General features: G+C 39.7%; 1 protein-coding gene across 13 annotated transcripts in view; it reads right to left on the reverse strand.

The window, feature by feature from the left end:
• Window positions 1-22,162, reverse strand: part of CASK (calcium/calmodulin dependent serine protein kinase) — a 438,390-nt gene that overhangs the window by 18,012 nt on the left and 398,216 nt on the right. For 8 of the 13 annotated variants that reach the window (XM_048864695.2, XM_048864659.2, XM_048864648.2 and 5 more), the window contains 4 exons: window positions 10,030-10,098; window positions 8,549-8,584; window positions 2,823-3,019; window positions 1,747-1,862 (listed from right to left, as the gene is read on the reverse strand). In XM_048864695.2, the coding sequence (XP_048720652.1) occupies window positions 1,747-1,862; window positions 2,823-3,019; window positions 8,549-8,584; window positions 10,030-10,098 (418 nt within the window). The remainder of the gene's footprint in view (window positions 1-1,746; window positions 1,863-2,822; window positions 3,020-8,548; window positions 8,585-10,029; window positions 10,099-22,162) is intronic. The other 5 variants (XM_048864713.2, XM_048864704.2, XM_048864687.2 and 2 more) reach the window with 2 other exon arrangements.

The raw sequence follows: 22,162 nt of genomic DNA on the forward strand, positions 1-22,162 counted from the left end.
TGGTGCCCTGCAATCTCCTGCATTAGATAATTTATTTCTCTAAATCAAAGACACTAAAACTGAATCAAGATTTCCAAACAGACCCTGATTAGAACCCATAGTCCGATTAGCCCGTTGTTTCCGGGCATATGTACCAATGGTACTATGTCAAGGATACCCTTTTTTTTTAACTTGTGTTTGTGATGATGATCTTCTATTTTTATTTTTATATTTTGTGAGAAATATGGTGCTCTTGGAGGTGAGAGGCTAACAGCACTGGCCATAGGAGTAAAACAGGCAAGCACTATGCAAGCCAGCACACCTCCATCGTAACCTGAAATATCTCTGCTATATCAAGTCACTAGGAAAGTCTGGCATGTATTTCTCATTCTCTCTAGTTTTCTTTTTAATTTCTGTAAGATGGTTGCAACACTATTTTAATTAAATGCAAATGTTAAAACGGTAAGAGTAACTCAAATCAATAAAAGAAATGAAATTAAAAGATTTTCAACCTGTATTCATCTGGTCTTTTAATGCTTAGGTACAGTACAACAAGGGTTTCGGAACGAGTGGTTTTATCTTTAATACCATATGTTCTACTGGAGGGCCAGTAGGACATCAGCTGTACTGACATGGCAATTGACATTACACTGTGACTAATCTTTTGAGAAAACTGAAAGCTTCCACTGACACTGTAATGGGCTTTTTCTGCTTTGGACACCAGAGGGTCACAACTGGAAAAGCTGCAGTTAATGTAAAACATAAAGACACTTCACTATAAAATGTTGGAGATATGTATCCTGTGGTTCTGATAAAATCTTAATAGCTCTAATGACAAGAGTATCATAATGTATTACCATCATAGTTTGCAACGTAAATAAAAATGCAGTAAAAATAGATTAAACATATTGACTGTTTTAAATTTTTTTAAAATAGCAAGATACTTCAAATCCACATAAAGAACTACGGGCTTGATCCAACTCTCATTGAAGTTATTGAGAGATTTGCTGGATCAGGCCCTATGAGTCTGCAAAATTTCAGTTTTCAAAATTTTTCAAAGTCTATCAAAACACTTAATTTTTTTTTACCATTCTAGATAGAATACAGTCCTCAGAACTCAGCCAACTGCAGGCATTAAGGGAATAACTCCAAGAATTTGTCTAATTTCAGCCAAATGCAATCAAGGTTATATATGTTTAAAGCTGAATCTACGGTATAACTTGAGAACAGAGCAGAAGTTATATGTTATTCTATTGGAAGTTTAACTGTGAAATCACACTTTTTAACTTCAGAGTGCCATTTATTCTTCTTTCAGCTGTAAAGCTTCAAGAAAACACCCTTTTGCAAATGATGTTCTAATTTACACAATCTCTATTGACAAGAATGTCTAGATGCTGCGGCAGAGTCCTCTGTAGACAGGAAGTATAGTATGGTATAAAACACTTTATACAGATTACTAAAGTTATATCTCATTAGCTTCCACAGTTCCTTGAAATACCGAAACCAGAGCAATACAATGCTACTGTTGGATATGTTATAGTGAATTAATCTTGTTGCAGATTTGTTGGATTCAATCTTATTGGTTAAACTATAAGTTTAAATACTGGACAGAGAATCAGGATAGAACTGCTGGTATAGCTACAGCTTTACTTAACTTTTCCTATATAACTCACTAGATTCATGGCAGTGCCAGCTGGCAAACAACAAACGAGGTTTGGCTGGCAAAGCAATTTTTAACCCGGTCTCAAAGACCCTTGCTTCTCATACCTGCATTGTGCTTTGCCAAGTATTTGTCTTTGTACTGCTTCTTTTTCTTTCCAAACCAAGTACAGCTGGCCTGCTGCTCCTGTTTGGTCTTCTCCATGGCAATACAAGCTACTCGCCTGGCATGTGAAGGGGAAAAAATAACTAATTAGCTTGTTGTTACGGACAACTTACTACAGTATCCATTGTTCACTGAAGTATTAACTCTTCTATTATAAACATGTATTTAAAAGGACATGTGATACTTCAAAAAGAAGGCTGTTTTAATTTACGAGTGTAGAGCAAGACTTCTCAAAACTTTCTTCTATTAAAGATGTTCAGTTACAGAGATGAATATTAATACATATATTTTATAGGTGCATTGCTATCAGGACTGTTCTTAGAGCTCACAGCCCAGGAGAAAGAGGGGACTAAGATGGCTTTAAACCACATTTGTGTCCCTTATGCTAGGCTGCTTCAGGGTCTGCAGATGTCCCTGGCATAATTTAGACAGGAGCGAAGACCTGGGTAAGATACAGCAGTCTCTTGGGGCTGCCCTATAGGCTGCAGTGCCAGCCAAAATCTCCACACTGCTGCATGTGGCACCCCCACTGAGACATACCACTCCCAACCCAGCATGCCCTCTATACCAATAGTTCTCAACCAGGGGTACACAAAGGTCTTCCTGGGGGTACATCAACTCAGCTAGATATTTGTCTAGTTTTACATCAGGCTACATAAAAAGCACTAGTGAAGTCAGTACAAACTAAAATTTCATACAGACAATGGCTTGTTTACACTGTTCTATATACCATACACTGACATGGAAGTACAATATTTATATTCCAATTGATTTATAAGTACATGGTAAAAACGAGAGAGTAAGCAATTTTTCAGTAATAGTGTGCTGTGACACTTTTGTGTTTTTATGTCTGATTTTGTAAGGAAGTAGTTTTTAAGTGAAGTGATACTCAGGGTATGCAAGACAAATCAGACTCCTGAAAGGGGAACAGTAGTCTGGAAAGGTTGAGAACACTGCTCTATACCAAGGTAAATATGACAAGGATAAATTCATTTTTATAGAAAACCAAAAAACATACCATTCTTGAAGCTCAGGAGAAGGAATGAGACCGGCAGTACCATTTTTGGAGTTCTCTAGTTTACCCTGCCACCAATTGTGATCATCCTTGCTAATGATCTGGATAATGTCTCCAACTCTAAATCTGATGCCAGCTTCTTTGCAGGGGATGAGGTCGTCCTTTGCTGGATCATATTCAAATTGTGCTCTTACATATATCTATAAAACAGGAGTTTGTAAAGAACACTGCCATATTACCATTCATTGGTATTAAGTATAGTAGGTGAAAATTTGATCTGCACCTCTAGCTACCACACACTGTATGCTTACAAGCAGAAGAAACAATGATGAAAACATAAGTGACAGCTGAAAACAATGGAGACAATGTGATGTTACCTTTAATACTGGTGACATATTGTAAAGTCTAAGAGTAACAGCAAATGTTCGCATTCTGTGTGGAATCTTATCTACAAATCTTTAATATAGATTTTGGTATTACTGAAAATTTAAAACTAAAATCTAAATTTGTATATTATTAGCAGTCATCTAAAATTACACGTTGAAAGTCAGTACCACATTTCATGGCTTGAACTGTACTTTACCTTCAACAAAAGCTACATAACACATTTTCAAGTTGGATTATATTTTAATGATTTTGATGGTAAGAAGTATTACTATATAATTATCAGTACTCCTTTAGACTAAACCAAATTCTCACTAGACGTAATAAGAAACCCAGTATAGTCCCTATTAAATATATTTGCTTCGGTGGAATCTAGGTAATCTCTGTATAGTTTAAATTAGTGCAAATCCATTCTCAGTTATATATACACTCATAGGCACCAATAATGATAGGCAATTGCAGTTCTTTCAATACCAGTTTCTTACTTTGTGTGTCATCCTAGAACAATGGTATTAAAATGAATAGTCTGAAAAGGGTATGCTTTCAGGAGCACACACAGCAGACATGAAGTATTTAACTGTTCTGTTTTAAATAATATAAGGCTTTGCATTTATGTAGTGCCATGAATCAGAGGATCTCAAAGGTGTTAAATGGTCTGAGGTCACACAAAACATCTGTGACAGAACTGAGAATAGAAAACAGATATCCTAACTTCCAAAGTTACATTAGTGATACAAGAAAAGGAGTACTAGTGGCACCTTAGAGACTAACAAATTTATTCGAGCATAAGCTTTCGTGAGCTACAGCTCACTTCATCGGATGAGATGTGATGGTTTGGGAAATTTATCAATGTATGCCTTTATGAATTCTGATTGATTTTATGAACTCTATGTATAACTAACCCTCAACATAGATTGAATCAGCTACTCGTTGACAGGAACCATGTCAAATACCATGCACCCTGACAAGAAGGACAATGAATATGCTAAAGAGACTGGCCAAGCTAAAGGAAACTGCTGATCTCAGGTTGTCTGCAGTGGGGGACTGGAGCAAAGGAATCCCCAGGAGAAAGGCAGAACAAAGGAAGAGGCATTAGAAGCTGCTGCTAAAAAGACACACGCTCTCTCAGCTAGAGAGAACCTTTTGACTGCCGTAATTGTTGTGAGGCAGAGAGAAAAAACCTGCAGGCTGAGAATGGGGAAAGGAGACTCTTAAGACCCTGAAAGGACTGACCAAAACCCTACAGGGTGCTTGGAGTGGTGAGGAAACCGGAGAGAGGGCTTTTGCATGCAAGGTTTGCTGTGGTCTGAAAGAAGTGGATTCTTGTATAGCAGCAGCAGCTGCTGCCACATTCCAGGCTTTTCATCAGTGGTTTCTGTGGAGAAGCTGGGACATCAGGCTTATTACAAAGCTGTGGATCTACAGGATTATGATTATGCCAACTGTACCATATAGCAATGAAACATGGGCACCAAGGAAGGCTGAAGAGTGGTGACTGATGTTTTTACTTCTTGTTGTCTTCAACAGCTGATCCATATTAAGTGGCAGGACAATTTTAGCAACGAGGATATTCGTGGCTGACCCCCACAACCACCTCCATCAGCACTGGTTTAATTCTGGCAGCTTTCTTGGTATAGACATATTATTAAGATGGAAGACCAATGAATTATGAAGTGTGGTTACTAAGGAATGCTGCTACACGGCTGACAATTATGTGGTCCTTAAGCATTTCAATGGCACGGCAAGATTGCCAGTGACGGAAAACAGATGCAACATTCAGCTGGATTGTCTTAAGGACCTAGCTAGAGATCAGTCTGGTTGGCACTCAATATGTAAGGAGGCTATGTCCCTTTGGGATTTGCAATGGTTGTGGTGATGATGGTTTGTTACTTGTGTACGGATCTGTAAATCTCTACGCTTTCCTTAGGAATAATGCACGTGTTTTTAAGAAGTTACTCTGAAAAGCCTCTGGGTTGCTTGTTAAAAAACTGTCACATGTTCCTGAAGGGTTAAACTAAACCAGAGTATCCATGAGGGTGGGGCTCTGAAAAAGATAATGAGGAGACCTGGGTACAGAACTGGTCTAGGGACCTAGGGCAGTGGGGTCCCACTTCTGACAAGGGGTACTAGACAGGGAAACTGTATCCCCAGAGAAAGCCTGAGAGGCTAGAGACAGTGCTTGGATGCTGCTCTACCTCAGAAGGCTTAGCAGCATGCAGGATCCAGAATTTGGATCCAAACTCAGCAGCCTGGTGAATGTCCAACAGGGGACGCGCTACCAGGTCTGTGACACCATCCGTTCCCTCATTTAAAATTTGATTATAGTCAGAAAAGTGACTGTAAAAACAGCACTGTGAAATTTTGTGTTTATTGGCACAATACCACCTTCCACATCAAATGTGCTTGGTTTGCCAGTAAGATATTTTTCCCTAACTGGAAGCCTTGAAGACTCAACCTGGGATCTTTATGGCTCTTGCAGACTCACTAGTAAGAAAAATTCTACAATTGGAACTTAGTTAACAATTCTGTTGGTGCCATATAACCCAGAAAAAGATATAGCTCAGTCTGTGATAGCTCTATTGGCTCTGCAATACAAAGTTAATAGGTGTTTTTGGTCAGAAAAGTAAGCAGATATGTCTCTGGATACACACAGTAAAGAGGAGCTGTTTGTACACAGACACTTTTCTGACCATAATTTGCTCTGCTTGCTTTAAATCATATGTATTTTAAATAAATGATTGGAAGACAGAGCAATATATTTTACTTACATTTATAAACATTTATCCACCTTACTTCCTTTCAAATTCAGCTCCAATAAATCTCTTAACAGTTTAGTAATAGCACCCAGATGCTAAGTATTATGGCACTACAGAACTAACCCAATTCTTTTTCTCAACAATGTTTCTACCATATGCTTGGCTGCAATCTTAATATCATCAGTCACCGCCCTTCATACCTGAAATCTATTTAAAATGATAGCACCTGATGACAGGTGCCAGAGTAGAAGGCCGGATTTTCAATATTTTAAAATCTTATCCTCATTGCCATTGACTCTGTGTGATCTTGGGTAAGTCACCTATTCTCTTTCCTCAATGGACACATCTGTAAAATGGGGATTTAAAAACACTTTCATTGCTTTTTACTAATTTGTTTTTTGTGATTTGATTATTACTGCAGTCACCCTTGCCTTTCCCCATCTCTGGTACAAATAGGCTAGAATAGCGATCAATATTTTGTACCCCTAGAGGTTCCTCCTTTCTTTTCCCTCTTACTTCTAGTATGATTCTTCCCTATTCACTATGTCTCCATCCAGAGACTGCTGTGGCCCTTTAAGGAAAAGTTTGGACTTTTTTAAATACATCTTAGGAGCCCTACAAAAACCTAGAATGGGTCCAACTCCATTCTGGGCCCATGGTGATTCTTCCACTGTCCTGGCCAAACTGATGGACACTAAGAAAAATACTTCAAGGGAAGGAAAGCAAAAAAGTCAGCTGAATACAGAGTCTTAAAGGGTGTTTCACAGAGCATCTGTACGACTAGACTCTGGCTGCCTGGGACCTCTAGAGAACAAAAGGAAACTGCAGGACTTCAAAAACGGGAAACAAAAGGAGAGTAACCCATTGCTTGAACAGGTCCCCCTGCTGACTGAGCCTGATAAAAAAAGACCTTTACAAAATCTGTTCATCCTGAAGTGCCTTGAATTTCATAGTTATAATGATATTCCTTGTAAATTATTTCCAAATCTTTGCATTGTTAGAGCTAGGGATTGAATCTCTAGTTCAGTTTCAGAGGAAGTTTCCCCTTCCTCAGAGGCAGACCTTGGAAAGGTTGGGCCTACAAGAAGTCACTGATGAAGATGGATCTGGGGCTTCTTGTGCTACAAGATGGCACAGCAGCTGAAACAAAGAAAAGTTCCTTGAAACTGCAGAGGAGAATCATTAGGAAGCATTTGCAGAAACCTTAAAGAAGTTTCTTGGAATTTTCTTGGGAGGGAAAAGTCCTGCTTTGGCCTATGAAACTATGTACGACTGTTTTACTTCAGGCCAAGATCATAAGGGTAAGAAGGGACTGAAAAATCCCTTGAGTGCCTTATGTTAAAAAAAAATAATTAAATAATCAAGGGCCTCCTGGCTCTTCCCGCTCTTCTGACCCAAGATGCACTTCTGAGAGAGAACCTGCACCAACAGCTGAGCTCCTTTTCCCTCTCTGCTGGTGGTGAAGGATGGTTTCACATGTCACCTGGCTCCAATGCAGCCAGGGCCTTCTGCTCCCTCTACCCGCGAAAAAGCAGGGGCTGCTATTAGTAGGCCAGATTCTGCCATACTTACTCACTCAGAGTACTGCTTTGTTCCATAAACAGCCAAGAAAGGTCCTATCCAAAGAGCCTAAAAGCAGAATCTGGCCCAAAGAAGACACCTGTCACTGAGGACAAAGTGCTGCTGGAGCGATGCAAACATTGCAGCATGTATTTCAAATAGATGCATTCACATAATACACATAAACTCAGGTGCATATTATATATATAAAATGTAATTACTTGTGTTTGGTATTTACACACCCTCAAATATCTAACTAAACCAAGGTGCTCCGTAAGCACTACAGGAAAAATGAAGATGGACTGTAATTCAGTTTACAGAGATAAGAGCTAAACATTATACAAATCTTTGAAAAGAGATCAGAAACAAAAATAATCTCTTTCCCTTAAATGCTTTGTGAAATTTGCTCAAAATTTTCCAGAAGAAATCTGCACCGTGGAATAAAATGTGGTGCATGAAATTTGCAGCGTGCTGGTTTTGGTGAAGCTAGAGTATGGGGTTGTAAATTAGCCTTATAAATGGGATGATAACTTCAGATTTAGTGGCCCTTCATAAAAGTAATCCTTAGCATTTAGTAAACAGTAATAACCAGTTATGAACTAAACTAAAACAATGAACAACTTTTAAAGTTTTCTCAGAATGAGGTTTTAAGTTATTTTAAGCTTCCTTTATTTGCCACAGTTTGATCTAAATTCCTGGCACAGCATAAAGCTGTACTTTATTCCAAAGTGAAAACCTGTGCAGGTTTCAAATTTGAACAGTGCTGTATGTATCTATGAATGTGTTCTTAATAATTAAAACGACACAGTCTGAAATTACAATGAACCTCCCAGTGTCTCTCACACACAAATAAATGGATGGAAAAAACATTACTGTGAATTAGCCATATACAATGAGTTAAAAACAAAATGGACGCATTCTTCAAGCTTAAATGTTATAGTCCAGCACATACAGAATGGAAAAAGGTAAGAAGGGGTTGGCTACTAGCAGCTAAGTTTAGAAAAGTTTCCATGGAGGATATCTATTCACCTGTCGTCCTTTTGGTTGTGTTGTTGATGGCAAGTCCTGCAGAACAAAGCCAACCCAGGAGAAGAAATTTTCATTTTACTTTTTTAGAGTATACAACATCATTTGTTAGTATAATTTGTTACATTACAGCAAAATGTTACATGTACATATGTATAAAACATTAACCCATTTCTTAGAAGTTCTTATTTCTTAAAGAAAATCAAACCCAGGCTGTTTAGCAGCAAGCTGAAGAAAGCAGGTAAAAGTTTAAGCAGATAGAAAATGTGCTTTTTTTTTTTTATTTAAATAAATGATTCAGCATCTTCAACACAAAAGCACCTGCAAGTGAAAGAGGCTTTCTATAAGAATGCCTTTTTCAATTTAATAGATACTTAAATTGGATGTGTTTCTAGAAAATAGGAAATAGTTACAATAAATATTACTAAATTTTATCTTAGAAAGATATTAAATGTTAAATTGTGATCAGGAATAAATTTATGAGTGTGTCTATTATGTTGCAAGTTCAGTATTTTTCACAGAAATTTATTGAAGTTCTCCATCCACATAATTATCTTTCATTGTTATAATTAAAATACTTTACTTTGAAGCTAATCATTTCTAAACTATAATTTACTTTTAATAGTTGATGGAAAAGTTGCCCTGGTCTGGGTTTTTCAGATGATACACAATCCCATGAAGTGATGGCATTGTTGAAGTTACCAGAGTGCGCCTAACTGTGAGTGTCAGCAGCACTCTTACAGAAATCTTACAGAAGGAACTTGCAGATACAGATGCTTTGTAATGTTTTGCCATATAAATCACGACAGTGACAAATGATAAACAATACAAATTTGAACATCTATTGAGAAATATCTGAAATCAAGAGCACCTTCTACCTGGATACATGCTGAACTGGAAGTACTTTGTGTTAAAGATGTGATGATACTAGCTTGGTTTGTAGTGCAGTTTAAAGCCACTTCCTTTTGCTTTCCATACCCAGGCAAGGCTCATATTTCACAAAGTATGTGCACGTACCACAACAGCAGAGGGCACACCAATTCCTTAACTCAGATAGCGGAAACGAATACACATTCCAGAGGTCTCTCAAAACTCCAACATTGGAAAAGCCCTGAAATACCTACTCTGCAATTATTCTTCCTTGAAACACTGCTTCAAAAGTTTAGAATGGAAATAATGCTTCCACTTTAAATCCTTGCTTAGTTTTGAGGCAACTAGGACCAAGGGATTGCTAAGAACATTTTAAGGATGAGTGACCTGCCATGTTACACTTATTAATATTTAATTAATTTAATGTTAATGAGAAGAATATGTTGTTGAAAAAAAAAACCTTAAAAGGAGAAAATGGGGAGTTATAATTGTAGTAGCCTTGATTATATCAGCAGAACATAATTTTCCACTGAAAACATGTAACTATAACAGTAATGGTAGATGAGCACCAACAAAATTTGCACACTTTCTCTGTCTGGAACTGGAGGTCTTACCGAAACAGAATTGTTAGTGCTGCTATGACCATTAGCTGGGGACTGTCTGGATGTAGAGGGGGAATCTCTCTGAAATAAGACACAAGGTTCATTAACACACAACACTATTACAGGAACACAGATATATTTAAAAGAAGAGTTACATCCACAGCTTTATAATACTTTCTTCAGCTGTTTCTTTGGAGAAAGTTTCCATACTATAAACTGCACAAGTATCCCAAAATATGGAATAGTTTTTCATAATTTGATATTTGCTTGTTTATCCTATACATTAAATATTACTAATACCTCAAGAGTCAGTTTTCTGAATTTCCCCAGTATTTGGGACCACTTCTTAAGCGTTGCCTCATGTGGCAATCAAAATGATCTTGCACATCAGCAGCTATCTTTCACAAAAACATTAAAGATTATACGCTGAACAATTTAAATAGGATGGGCAACAGCAGTCTTCAGCATATAATTGATTTTGAACAAACTTTCTAGTCATTTAGGTGTGCCAATGTTGGGAATGATCTGTTCCTGCTCCATGAAATGTCCCTATGCACACTGCCTCAACCATTCTGGAGGACCCTAGCTGGAGCCTAGAGCTGGCTGGTCGGGTGAGGTAACTGACTTTTTAAACCTTTTGCATTTTTTTTCCTGTTTTTCTTTTGCACCTTATGCCATGGCTTTGTAAAGTTTCAAGTTTTTTTTAAATTTTATACTCTCCTTGGTATAAATATAAAATTTTGCCAAAATAAATACATTTCTAATAAGTAAATACATTCAGAATAAAATTCTGCTAAACTGCAGCTTTTCACACAGTCCCACATGACAGTCTCATAAGCAAACTAGGGAAATGTGGTTTAGATGAAATTACTATAAGGTGGGTGCATAACTAGTTGAAAGAGTAGTTATCAATGGTTTGCTGATAAACTGGGAGAATGCATTCAGAGGAGCCCCACAGGGGTCAGTCGTGGGTCCAATACTATTTAATATTTTTATTAATGACTTGGATAATGGAGTGAGAGTATGCTTGTAAAATCTGCAAATGACACCAAACTGGAAGAGATTGCAAGTATTTTGGAGGGCGGAATTAGAATTCAAAACAACTTTGACAAATTGGAGAATTGGTCTGAAATCAACAAGATGAAATTCAATAAAGACAAATGTGAAATACTACAATTATAAAGGAAAAATCAAAGGCACAACTAGAAAATGGGGAATAACTGGCTAGGTGGTCGTACTACTGAAAAGGATATGTGAATTATAGAGGATCACAAATTAAATATCAGTCAACAATGTGATGCCATTGACAAAAAAGTTAATATTTTGAGATGCATTAAAAGGTGTGTCATACGTAAGACACAGGAGGTAACTGTCCTGCTCTACTCAGCACTGGGGAGGTCTCAGCTGGTATAATGTGTCCAATTCTGGGTACACATATTAAGAAAGATGTGGACAAATTGGAGGGACTCTAGGGGAGAGCAACAATAGTGATAAAAGATTTAGAAAACTTGACCATAGGCATGTTTAGCCTTGGGGGAAAAAAAAGACTGAAGGAAAACTGATAATGTCTTCAAATATATTAAAGGCTGTTATAAAGAGAACAGTGATCAATTGTTCTCCATGTCCACTGAAGGTAGGACAAGAAGTAATGGGCTTAATCTGAAGCAAGGGAGATTTAGGTTAGATATCAGAAAAAACTTTCTAACTATAGGGATAGTTAAGCTCTGGAATAGGATTTCTTGTTATTCCTTGACTTTAGCAAAGCTTTTGATATGGTCTCCCACAGTATTCTTGCCAGCAAGTTAAAGAAGTATGGGCTGGATGAATGGACTATAAGGTAGACAGAAAGCTGGCTGGATCATCTGGCTCAACGGGTAGTGATCAATGGCTCCATGTCTAGTTGTACATCAAGCTGATATCAAGCGGAGTGCCCCAAAGGTCGGTCCTGGGGCCGGTTTTGTTTAATATCTTCATTAATTATCTGGAGGATGGCGTGGATTGCACCCTCAGCAAGTTTGCAGATGACACTAAACTGGGAGGAGTGGTAGATAAAGATACGATGGAGGGTAGGGATAGAATACAGAGGGACCTAGACAAATTACAGGACTGGGCCAAAAGAAATCTGATGAGGTTCAACACGGACAAGTGCAGAATCCTGCACTTAGGACGGAAGAATCCCATGTACTGCTACAGACTAGGGACTGAGTGGCTAGGCAGCAGTTCTGCAGAAAAGGAACTCGGGGTTACAGTGGATGAGAAGCTGGATGAGAGTCAACAGTGTGCTCTTGTTGCCAAGAAGGTTAATGGCATTTTGGGATGTATAAGTAGGGGCATAGCGAGCAGATCGAGGGACGTGATCATTCCCCTCTATTTGCCATTGGTGAGGCCTCATCTGGAGTAGTGTGTCCAGTTTTGGGCCCCACACTACAAGAAGGATGTGGAAAAATTGGAAAGAGTCCAGTGGAGGACAAGAAAAATGATTAGGGGACTGGAACACATGACTTATGAGGAGAGGCTGAGGGAACTGGGATTGTTTAGTCTGCGGAATAGAAGAATGGGGGGTGGGGGTGGGGGGTTTGATAGCTGCTTTCAACTACCTGAAAGGAGGTTCCAAAGAAGATGGATCTAGTCTGTTCTCAGTGGTAGCAGTGATAGAACAAGGAGTAACAGTCTCAAGTTGCAGTGGGGGAGGTTTAGGTTGAATATTAGGAAAAAAAATTTCACTAGGAGGGTGGTGAAGCACTGCAATGCGTTATTTAGGGAGGTGGTGGAATCTCCTTCCTTTGAGGTTTTTAAGGTCAGGTTTGACAAAGCCCTGTCTGGGATGAGTTAGTTGGGGACTGGTCCTGCTTTGAGCAGGGGGTTGGACTAGATGACTTCCTGAGGTCCCTTCCAACCCTGATGTTCTATGATTCAAGGGATGTTGTGGAATCCCCATGACTGGAGGTTTTTTAAGAACAAGTTAGATAAATACCTGTCAGTGATAGTCTAGATTTACTTGGTTCTGTCTCAGCACAGGGAGCTGGATTAGATGACCTCTCGAGGTCCCTTCCAGCCCTGCACTTTATTATTCTGTGATTCCATATAACAAAAAAGCCACCACTTGCCTGAGCCTTGCAAGGTGGCTCTATGCTCCAGGGGAGCTCCATGGTGGTTGAGACATTATCTGCAAAGCGCATGCTGGGACATATTATGGAATGGGAAATGGCGATTTGTGATGATTTTGGGTCTTGTATAGGGGAAAAAAGGGTTAATTGCTGAACCTCCTGTTTACCCTTGATATTTGGAGCGCACAGTACATTACAATATGAGCTCATCATCAAAGAAATCTCAAGCGCTAATTGGATACTTATTCAGCAAACAAAATAAGTAATTCACACATTGTATAAAAATCAAGAGTGCTGAACTGTAATGTTCCATGTCTAAAATCCTTTTAGATATGTTCAATTGTTAGCATCATAACGTTACAGACAACAAAATGAGAAAAACCAGATTAAAAAAAAAATTGAAATCCTTTGCGTATAGCTTATCAAATGACAGTGCATTTAACAAGAAGATTAGAAGCCAGGACCCCACCTACACTGCTCACGAGACATTTATCTGATTAGACTTCACCATTAACAATGTATTAACATATTCAAGAAAGTTATATAACAGCACTCATAACTATCTCAAAATGCGAATGAATAGTTCAAATAACAGGCACTATTTATTACTGTTGCCCGTACTATTTGATGTGCTGTATAAACTCAACACAGCATTCAGGACTTAAGTTTTGACTCATTGGGTATGGTTTAAGATGAAGTTCCATGAGTAGCCACCTAGAGGAGCTCCAGACCTGAAACAGCAGAGCTGCAAGTTTGCTAGTCTTATCACTTTTAAGATCTTTTTATCTCAATAAAATCCACCATAAAAACCAAATAGCTCTGGATATTTCCATTAGATGGGTTTGGAGAAAATACATAGTCATTTGGCTGCCTTAGTCATTGACAGTACTTAACAGATTGGCAGAAACACGTCTATTGTTTCTTTTTTTTTGCAAAAATCTTCAAGCGCAACAACTTCCAATTATCCAAATGAGGCCAAATAAGTTACTTTGTATTAACATTTTTTTATCTATGCTTCAAGGAATTTTCCTTATTTTGCTGTATTTGGGTTATCATCTGCCCCTTTAAGTAACATTAGACGGTGTGTAGAAGACACTTCTCCTTCCAAAAAGTTAAGGAGTACTTGTGGCACCTTAGAGACTAACAAATTTATTTGAGCATAAGCTTTCGTGAGCTACAGCTCACTTCATCGGATGCATTCAGACAAATAGTTGTAATTTCCTTCTCCTACATACAGAGCTTCCTTCCACTTTCAGCAGACCCTTTCCAGTTAGCACTAAATTATGACAGTCATATGGAGGAGTCATTCGTCCCCTCAGATGTGATCATCTCCTGTTGGCTCTCCCCACCTCTCTGACTGTCTAGTATAGATGAAATATGGCTTAACTTGGATACCTTTGATTTGGTTTGCCTGTCAAATGACAGTTTGGCAAGGGGCAAACTTTGGGAAGTGCTGGAAGCAGACTCAGCCTATTTGTCTAACCTGGGTAGGAAAAAGTTCAGATGGAGGCAGAAGGCACCACATAGCTGCACAGGCTCTTGACAGCATCTCCTCCCCAAGGAAGTTTTCTTGGCCTTCTACAAAGGCCTGTGGCCCTGAGGGTATTCTGAGATCTGTCTCAGTGTAATGCTCCACTGACCAGCTTTTACTTCTGAGGAGCTTCAGAGGACTGTGTATTGTCCTGACTTTCCTAGTAGCATTAGGTAGTCAACGTTTTGTGGGCTACGTTTGATTCCATGAAATCTATATAGTGCCCCTTGAACAGGTGAATGGTTGGAAACGATCACAAACCCAAGCAAAATTTTAAAAAGCATGCCTTGAGTAAGTTTGGTACCCCTTTGAAAAGTGCCCCGCTTCCCAACATTGGGAACCAAGAATCACTCAGAGGTCATACACTATGAGTGGAGAATTGGTAATATAGTTTCTATTTTTAAAAAAGGGAAAAAATGTGATCTGGAAAACTACAGACCTATTAGTTTGAACTCAATTATATGCAAGGTCTTGGAACAAATTTTGAAAGAGAAATTAGTTAAGGACATAGAAATAAACAGGTAATTGGGATAAAATCCAACATGGTTTTATAAAAGGTAGATTGTGCCAGATCAACCTGATCTCCTTCTCTGAGAAGGAAACTGATTTGTTAACAAAGGAAATACAATAGATCTAATCTACCAGGATTTCAGTAAGGTATTTGATTCAGTTCTACATGAGAAATTATTTGTTAAATGGGAGAATGTGGTGATTAATATGAGAATTTAAAGTTAGATAAGGAACTGGTTTATGGGGAGCCTGCAATGGGTCATACTGAAAACTGAACTGTCAGGCTGGAGGGAGGGTACTAGTGGAGTTCCTCAGGGATCTGTCTTGGGACAAAAGTTATTTAACATTTTAATTACTGACTTTAGCACAAAAAGTGGGAGTGTGCTAATAAAATTTGCAGATGCCACAAAGTTAGGAGGAATTGCCAATACGGAGGAGAACCGGAATATCATACAGATCTTGAAAACTGGAATGAAACTTAATAGTGCAAAGTCACACACTTAGGGACTAACAAAAAGAATTTTTGCTATAAACTGAGGACTTATCAGTTGGAAGTGACAGAAGATGAGAAAGACCTGGGTGTACTGGTTGATCACATGATGATTACGAGCCACTGTGAAAAAGGCTAATGCAATCCTAGGATGGATGCATCAGGTGAGGTATTTCCAGTAGAGATGGGGAAGTGTTAGTACCGTTATACAAGGCACTGGTGAGACCTCATCTGGAATACTATGTGTAATTCTGGTATCCCATGTTTAAGAAAGATGAATTCAAACTGGAACAGATGCTGAGAAGGGCTACTAGGATGATCAGAGGAATGGAAAACCTACCTTACGACAGCAGACTCAAAGCGGTTGGCTTGTTTAGCCTAACCAAAAGAAGGCTAAGGGAAAATATGATTGCTCTCTATAAATACATCAGAGGGATAAATACCAGGGAGGGAGAGGAGTTATATAGGTTACACGCCAATGTGGACAACAACAACAAATGGCTATAAAACTGGCCATCAACAAGTTTAGGCTTGAAATTAGATGAAGGTTTCTAACCTTCAGAGGAGTGAAGTTCTGGAACAGCCTCCCTAGGGGATCAGTGAAGGCAAAAAAATCTAACTGGCTTCAGCTGATAAGTTTACAGAGGGGATGGCATGATGAGACAGCCTACAAGGGCATGTCGCTGACCTGCGACTGCTAGCAGCAAATATCTCCAATGACTGGTGATGGGATGCTAGATGGAGAGGGCTCTGAGATACTATAGAGAATTCCTTCCTAAGTGTTTGACTGTTGGGTGTTGCAGAAAGGCTCGGGATTTATCTGGCCGCCATATTTGGGGTCAGGAAGAAATTTCCCAACAATCAGATTGGCAGAGACCCTTGGGGTTTTTCGCCTTCCTCTACTGCCTGGGGCATGGGTCACTTGCAGATTTAAACTGGTGTAAATGGTAAAGTCTCTAACTGAAATCATGATTTGAGGACTCAGTAATTAAGGGTCTATTACGGGAGCCGGGGGAGGAGGTTCTGTAGCCTGCAACGTGCAGGATGTCAGGCTAGATGATCATATAGTCCCTTCTGGACTGAAAGTCTATGAGTCTAAGAAAAAGCTAAAGGGAATGGTGGAAACTATGAACTTAGGGCTATCTTGATTTGACAACTACAAGAGGCATTCATCCAATTTTTAATGTCTAGGAAGTTTCTTCTAAAAAAGACAAGACTCCAAGCTAGGAGAGCACAATTGTGCATTGCATACAGCCTATTGGAAAATAGCAGATACAATGGACCTCTTCTTAGAATACCAGGACTGCTTAGAACTAGAAAAATTCAGATTCTATCTGGAGAACAGCTCAAGTGGAGAATTATATCTTATATAAAGTGTCCAAGAATGTCAATCCTCTTGGGGGAGAGGAGGCAAACCCAGGATGGACCAGGCGTTCCAAGAAGGCCAGAATTAATGCAAGTTTGGACTGGATGTTTTCAACAGCCTAGATTAAGGCAGTACTACCTGAACCCCAGGACTTCCCAAACTTGTCCTGCTTAGGCCACCTAAACAAACACTACGTTAAGGAGAGAAAGAAGTGAAGTGACACGTCTATGTCACCCCAAAGCCAAGCAAGAACAAACAAAAGGACACATTGCTCCTGGATTTTGATGGACTCTTCAGCTCTACCACCATATCTTCATCATTAGCTGAGACAATCCCCACCACTTCCAAGTGTTGGTGGAGGTAAGGTGTTGGTTAGTGACTTGAAGCGAAGTGACCTTTCGGCACTCACTATTAGTGATATTTGATTAATCCCTTGTCAAACCAGACCCCAGCAACAGCAGCCAGGTTATGGTTCCATTTTCACATCTGATAAGACTAAAGCCCACAATGTATGTTGAAATGAGTGTCAGAATCTATGAACATATTTCAATTCCAATCTGGTGCAAGGTGTCCTGTTTTCATGGATAAATCCAGAAAGATTTTTCTGTAATTTTACAGGAAGGATTCTGGGAAGGCCTAGGGTTGTATACATTACAAATGGCACCAAAAATGACACTTTCCAGGGGGAAGAAATGCTTTCTATTAAGTGTTTCCGAGTCCACTAGAGATTACCATTCAATTCAATTTTTTTAATGATTGCCTGTGTCTCACATAGACCGTTTCAAAGACTTAGAAGTTGCTCTTTTCAGAGAAGAGTTACTTGCAAATATGTACCTCTGTCATCATTCTCTTGCATCCTAAACTGAAAATCATTCCTCAGGTTCTTGTATAAATGGAAAGTAAGAGTATTTGACTGGTATATCGCTACAAATGTATAGTTCAGAATAGCAGTCTAGTCTAGGTGGCAAGTACAAGAAGTCTGACTAATAATTCTTTTCTCAATCCTTGTCTAGGTTGTTGCACTTCTAAAATTCATTTTTATTGGTTGATTTTTCAGGAGAAAACCAGAGATGTCTTTACCAAGGGAAGATTTATGTAACAAAGTGAGTCTTGCATTGTGTTCCGAAAAGGGTGAGACTCAAACTCATTCTGGTCTTCTGTGTCAAAAGTTCCGCAACACAAGCTCTTCTACCAAAAATGTTTCAATCAGCTGTCAGTCACTGTCCTTCCTTGTGAATGTGCAAGCGAAACATCCCATTGAGAGGCTTAACAATTTGGACCAGGAACTTGAAGTAGATAAAGAATTAGACAGGGAGCTAAGACGGAACATGGAATGCCAGTATGATACGCTCTCTTCATGTCTTATTTTGGATGGGACACTATATACTGTATGAGCTGAAACTTCTGCATGGTATTCACAATCAACCATTGGTAGACTGTGTTGCAGTGATCACTGTGGCTAGAGTCTGTGTCTAAGAGGAAGGGTGCAATTTCTTGGCTAGCCAAAGGAGGAAAAAAGATGTTTCTGGATATTGCACTATGTGAGTATCAGTAGGACTCAGACTGTGTACTACCTTGATAAGTGGATGGCAGATGCCCTCAATAGACGAATAATCAATAGTTTACACAACAGTGATTTTAGGAACAATGTATTGTCAGCAAAATCTAAGCCAGGAAATAAAAATTCCATTTTAGAAATTAAGTCTCTAATCCTCAAACACATGCCCAGTGAGATGGCAGACTGCCAGCCCACTGTCACTCTTGAAACCAATGTCTCTGCATTGGCTTCTATTTTCCCTGGAGTAATTAGAAGTAGGGAATTTGGCAAGTTAGTCAGATCTGCCTTTCTAGCTAATCCAGTAATGCTAAATACAATTTCTCTGTCTTTGATTTTTCTAAAATGTCTATTACCATAGTGAAAGCATGGAAATGTCCCAAAATATCCTTCTGGGATATTAATGTCTCACTACATAGTTTAGCCTTAATTGGTAACTCCTCTTGTAGGCATCAGAGATTTGGCTTGTCTTTTAGTCCTGTTTTGGTCCTTCTAGAGCATCTCAACTAGTTCTTCCAAAACTAATGAACCCTGGGTGAAGAAAAATCTGAATTCTGCCCAAGTGAAATAAAACCCAGATTCCAAACCTACTTCACTTTACCTTATCATGGATGAGCAAGATTCAGGAGCCTATGTCCCTCATGCCATGAGAAATGCATGAAGAAATCTGCTACAAGATGGCGAAGCATATGCACTGTGTGACAGCCAGAGATCTGAACAAGCTTGGAATAAATCTCAGGTTAAGATTTTCAAAGCGGACCCACTGAAACTAACATAAGTTGTGTAGCTAAATCCCCTACCTGCCTTTGAAAATCTCAACCAAATATAACAACAGCCTGGATTAAATCTCATTATGAGTAACCACATTATTCAGAAATGATTAACTATGGAGACTCTACACAATAAGAGGATCAAACTTCATTTACAGCAGGCATGAAGGGATATGATATCTCTACAATTACTGATGGCTTAATGTTCAGGTAACAAGCACTCCATTAAACATTACTTAGGAGCCACATATTAGGACAGATATAACTGGACAGCTGCAAGTCTCAGGTACTCAAAAGTGGTACTTTTCAAATGTAGAAAAATAATATGCCTTTATATCTAAAGTAATACTAGCATACTATGTTTGATTTTAAGAACAGTTACTTCTGTTTATTTGAGGGTAATTCATGTGTAGAGAAAAATCTGACTCATATGATCAATGGTTTAGAGTTTTAAAAAATTTTAGTGGCACCAATTTTGTATTCCTCTAGATGTAAAGCTAGACTACAGTACTATGATGACTTTAATTGTCCATGCCTTGGAGGAGGAAGAACAATAAATCTTAGAAACCACCACAAAAATTACGAGAATAGTTTTTCTGTAGATTATGTTACTATTTTAAGACCAGATTGTGACCGAACGGACCCCTGTATTCACACCCTATACACCACTGTAATAATCTTGAAACAGAATAGGCCTTGTGAGGTATTATTTGAAAATGAATAGCTTGCAGGTCAATGATATCATGGTGAAATGTATGTAATAACATTATATGTAAAGTGATGAACATAAATGGAGGTTACTTGCTGTAATTGGAGGTTCTTCGAGATATGTGGTCCCTATCTGTTTTCCACATGTGGGTACACATGGTTGCCATGTGCCAGATTTCAGAAATTCTTTCAAGCAGTGTCCGTTGACATGCACACGTGCAGTATCTTCTTGCATGCTTCTGTCCAAAGGTATAAGGGGCAGTGCAGGTTGACCGCTCTCCAGATCCCCCTCTTACCGTAATGTAGTAGGGTCTGAAGAAGAGGTGAAGGAGGGTGGGTAGTGGAAAACAGATAGGGGACCACGCATCTCGAAGAACCTCCAGCTACAGTAAGGAATCTCCAGTTCTTCTTCACGTGGGTGACTCGCAAGCAGTATTCAGCCTGGAGGAGGGTGTGAGGAAGTTGACAGCAGCAATGCTTGCAATACTGCTGTTCCCATTGTTGCATCCACAGCTGCCACTTGAATCAGGGTGTAGTGTGCCATAAACGTGTGGACAGAGCACCAAGTTGCTGTTTTGCAAATGTCCTGCATCGGGACATCTGATAAGGATGCTATGAAGGCTGCCTGTCCTTGTGTGGAGTGGGGTATAACACCCCCGTGGGGGAGGGGGGAAGAGGAGCTTTGCTATATTGTATCATTCTAATATGCATCTGGAGACCAACATAGAGATTCTCTGTGAGGATACGGCTTGTTCACATGACCTTTCTGCTATGGTGACAAAAAGCCTTGGAGATTTCCTAATGGCTTTGGTTCTTTGAAGCTAGAATGCCAGGGCACGTCTGAGGGTGAGGGAGTGCAGCCTCTTGCCTTCAGGAGAAGCGTAACGCTTCAGAAAAAATACAGGCAAATAGATTGCTTGATTGATATAGAATTCAGAGATAACCAAAGGGAGACCTCCTCTTGGTGGAATACTGTGTAAGGCGGTGCTGCCAGCTCACTGACCCTTCTGGGTGAAGTGATGGCCATTAAGAATGCCATTTTCATGGAGAGGTGGGTCATGGCACATGTCATGGTAGGTTTGAAGGGCGGGCCTGTGAGCATTGACAGGACAAGATTAAGATCCCATTGAGGCACAGGTTTGATGATTGGTGGGAAGGCCCTGATAAATTGCATCGTGGCCAGATGTATGAGGACAGAATGTCCCTCCACTGGAGGAAGGAATGTGCTAAATGCTGCTAAGAGTACCTGCAGCCAGCTAAGGGCTATACTTGACTTCTTTAAGGCAAGGAGGTAGTCAAGGATAACTGGAATGCCCACTGTGTCAAGGGAATGTTGGTGGCATTGTGCCCAGGCCAAAAAGTGGAAGAATTTAGCCTTGTAGCAGGCTCTAGTAGTCTTTCCCACTTTGATTAAGGATTTCTGGGACGGCGCAGAGCAGGAGCATTCTATCTCCAATGCCCATCCAAATACCAGGCCGCGAGGTGGAGTGAGCCCACAATGGGGTGCTTGAATGTTCCACCGTCTCACAGAATATCAAGGTTGGAAGGGACCTCAGGAAGTCATCTAGTCCAACCCCCTGCTCAAAGCAGGACCAATCCCCAACTAAATCATCCCAGCCAGGGCTTTGTCAAGCCTGACCTTAAAAACCTCAAAGGAAGGAGATTCCACCACCTCCCTAGGTAACGCATTCCAGTGTTTCACCACCCTCCTAGTGAAAAAGTTTTCCCTAATATCCAACCTAAACCTCCCCCACTGCAACTTGAGACCATTACTCCTTGTTCTGTCATCCGCCACCACTGAGAACAGTCTAGATCCATCCTCTTTGGAACCCCCTTTCAGGTAGTTGAAAGCAGCTATCAAATCCCCCCTCATTCTTCTCTTCTGCAGACTAAATAATCCCAGTTCCCTCAGCCTCTCCTCATAAGTCATGTGCTCCAGCCCCCTAATAATTTTTGTTGCTCTCTGCTGGACTCTTTCCAGTTTTTCCACATTCTTCTTGTAGTGTGGGGCCCAAAACTGGACGCTGTACTCCAGGTGAGGCCTCACCAATGCCGAAAGAGGGGAATGATCATGTCCCTCCATCTGCTGGCAATGCTCCTACTTATAC

Source organism: Caretta caretta, chromosome 1 (assembly GCF_965140235.1).
Source record: "Caretta caretta isolate rCarCar2 chromosome 1, rCarCar1.hap1, whole genome shotgun sequence".
NCBI classification, from domain to species: Eukaryota; Metazoa; Chordata; order Testudines; family Cheloniidae; genus Caretta; species Caretta caretta.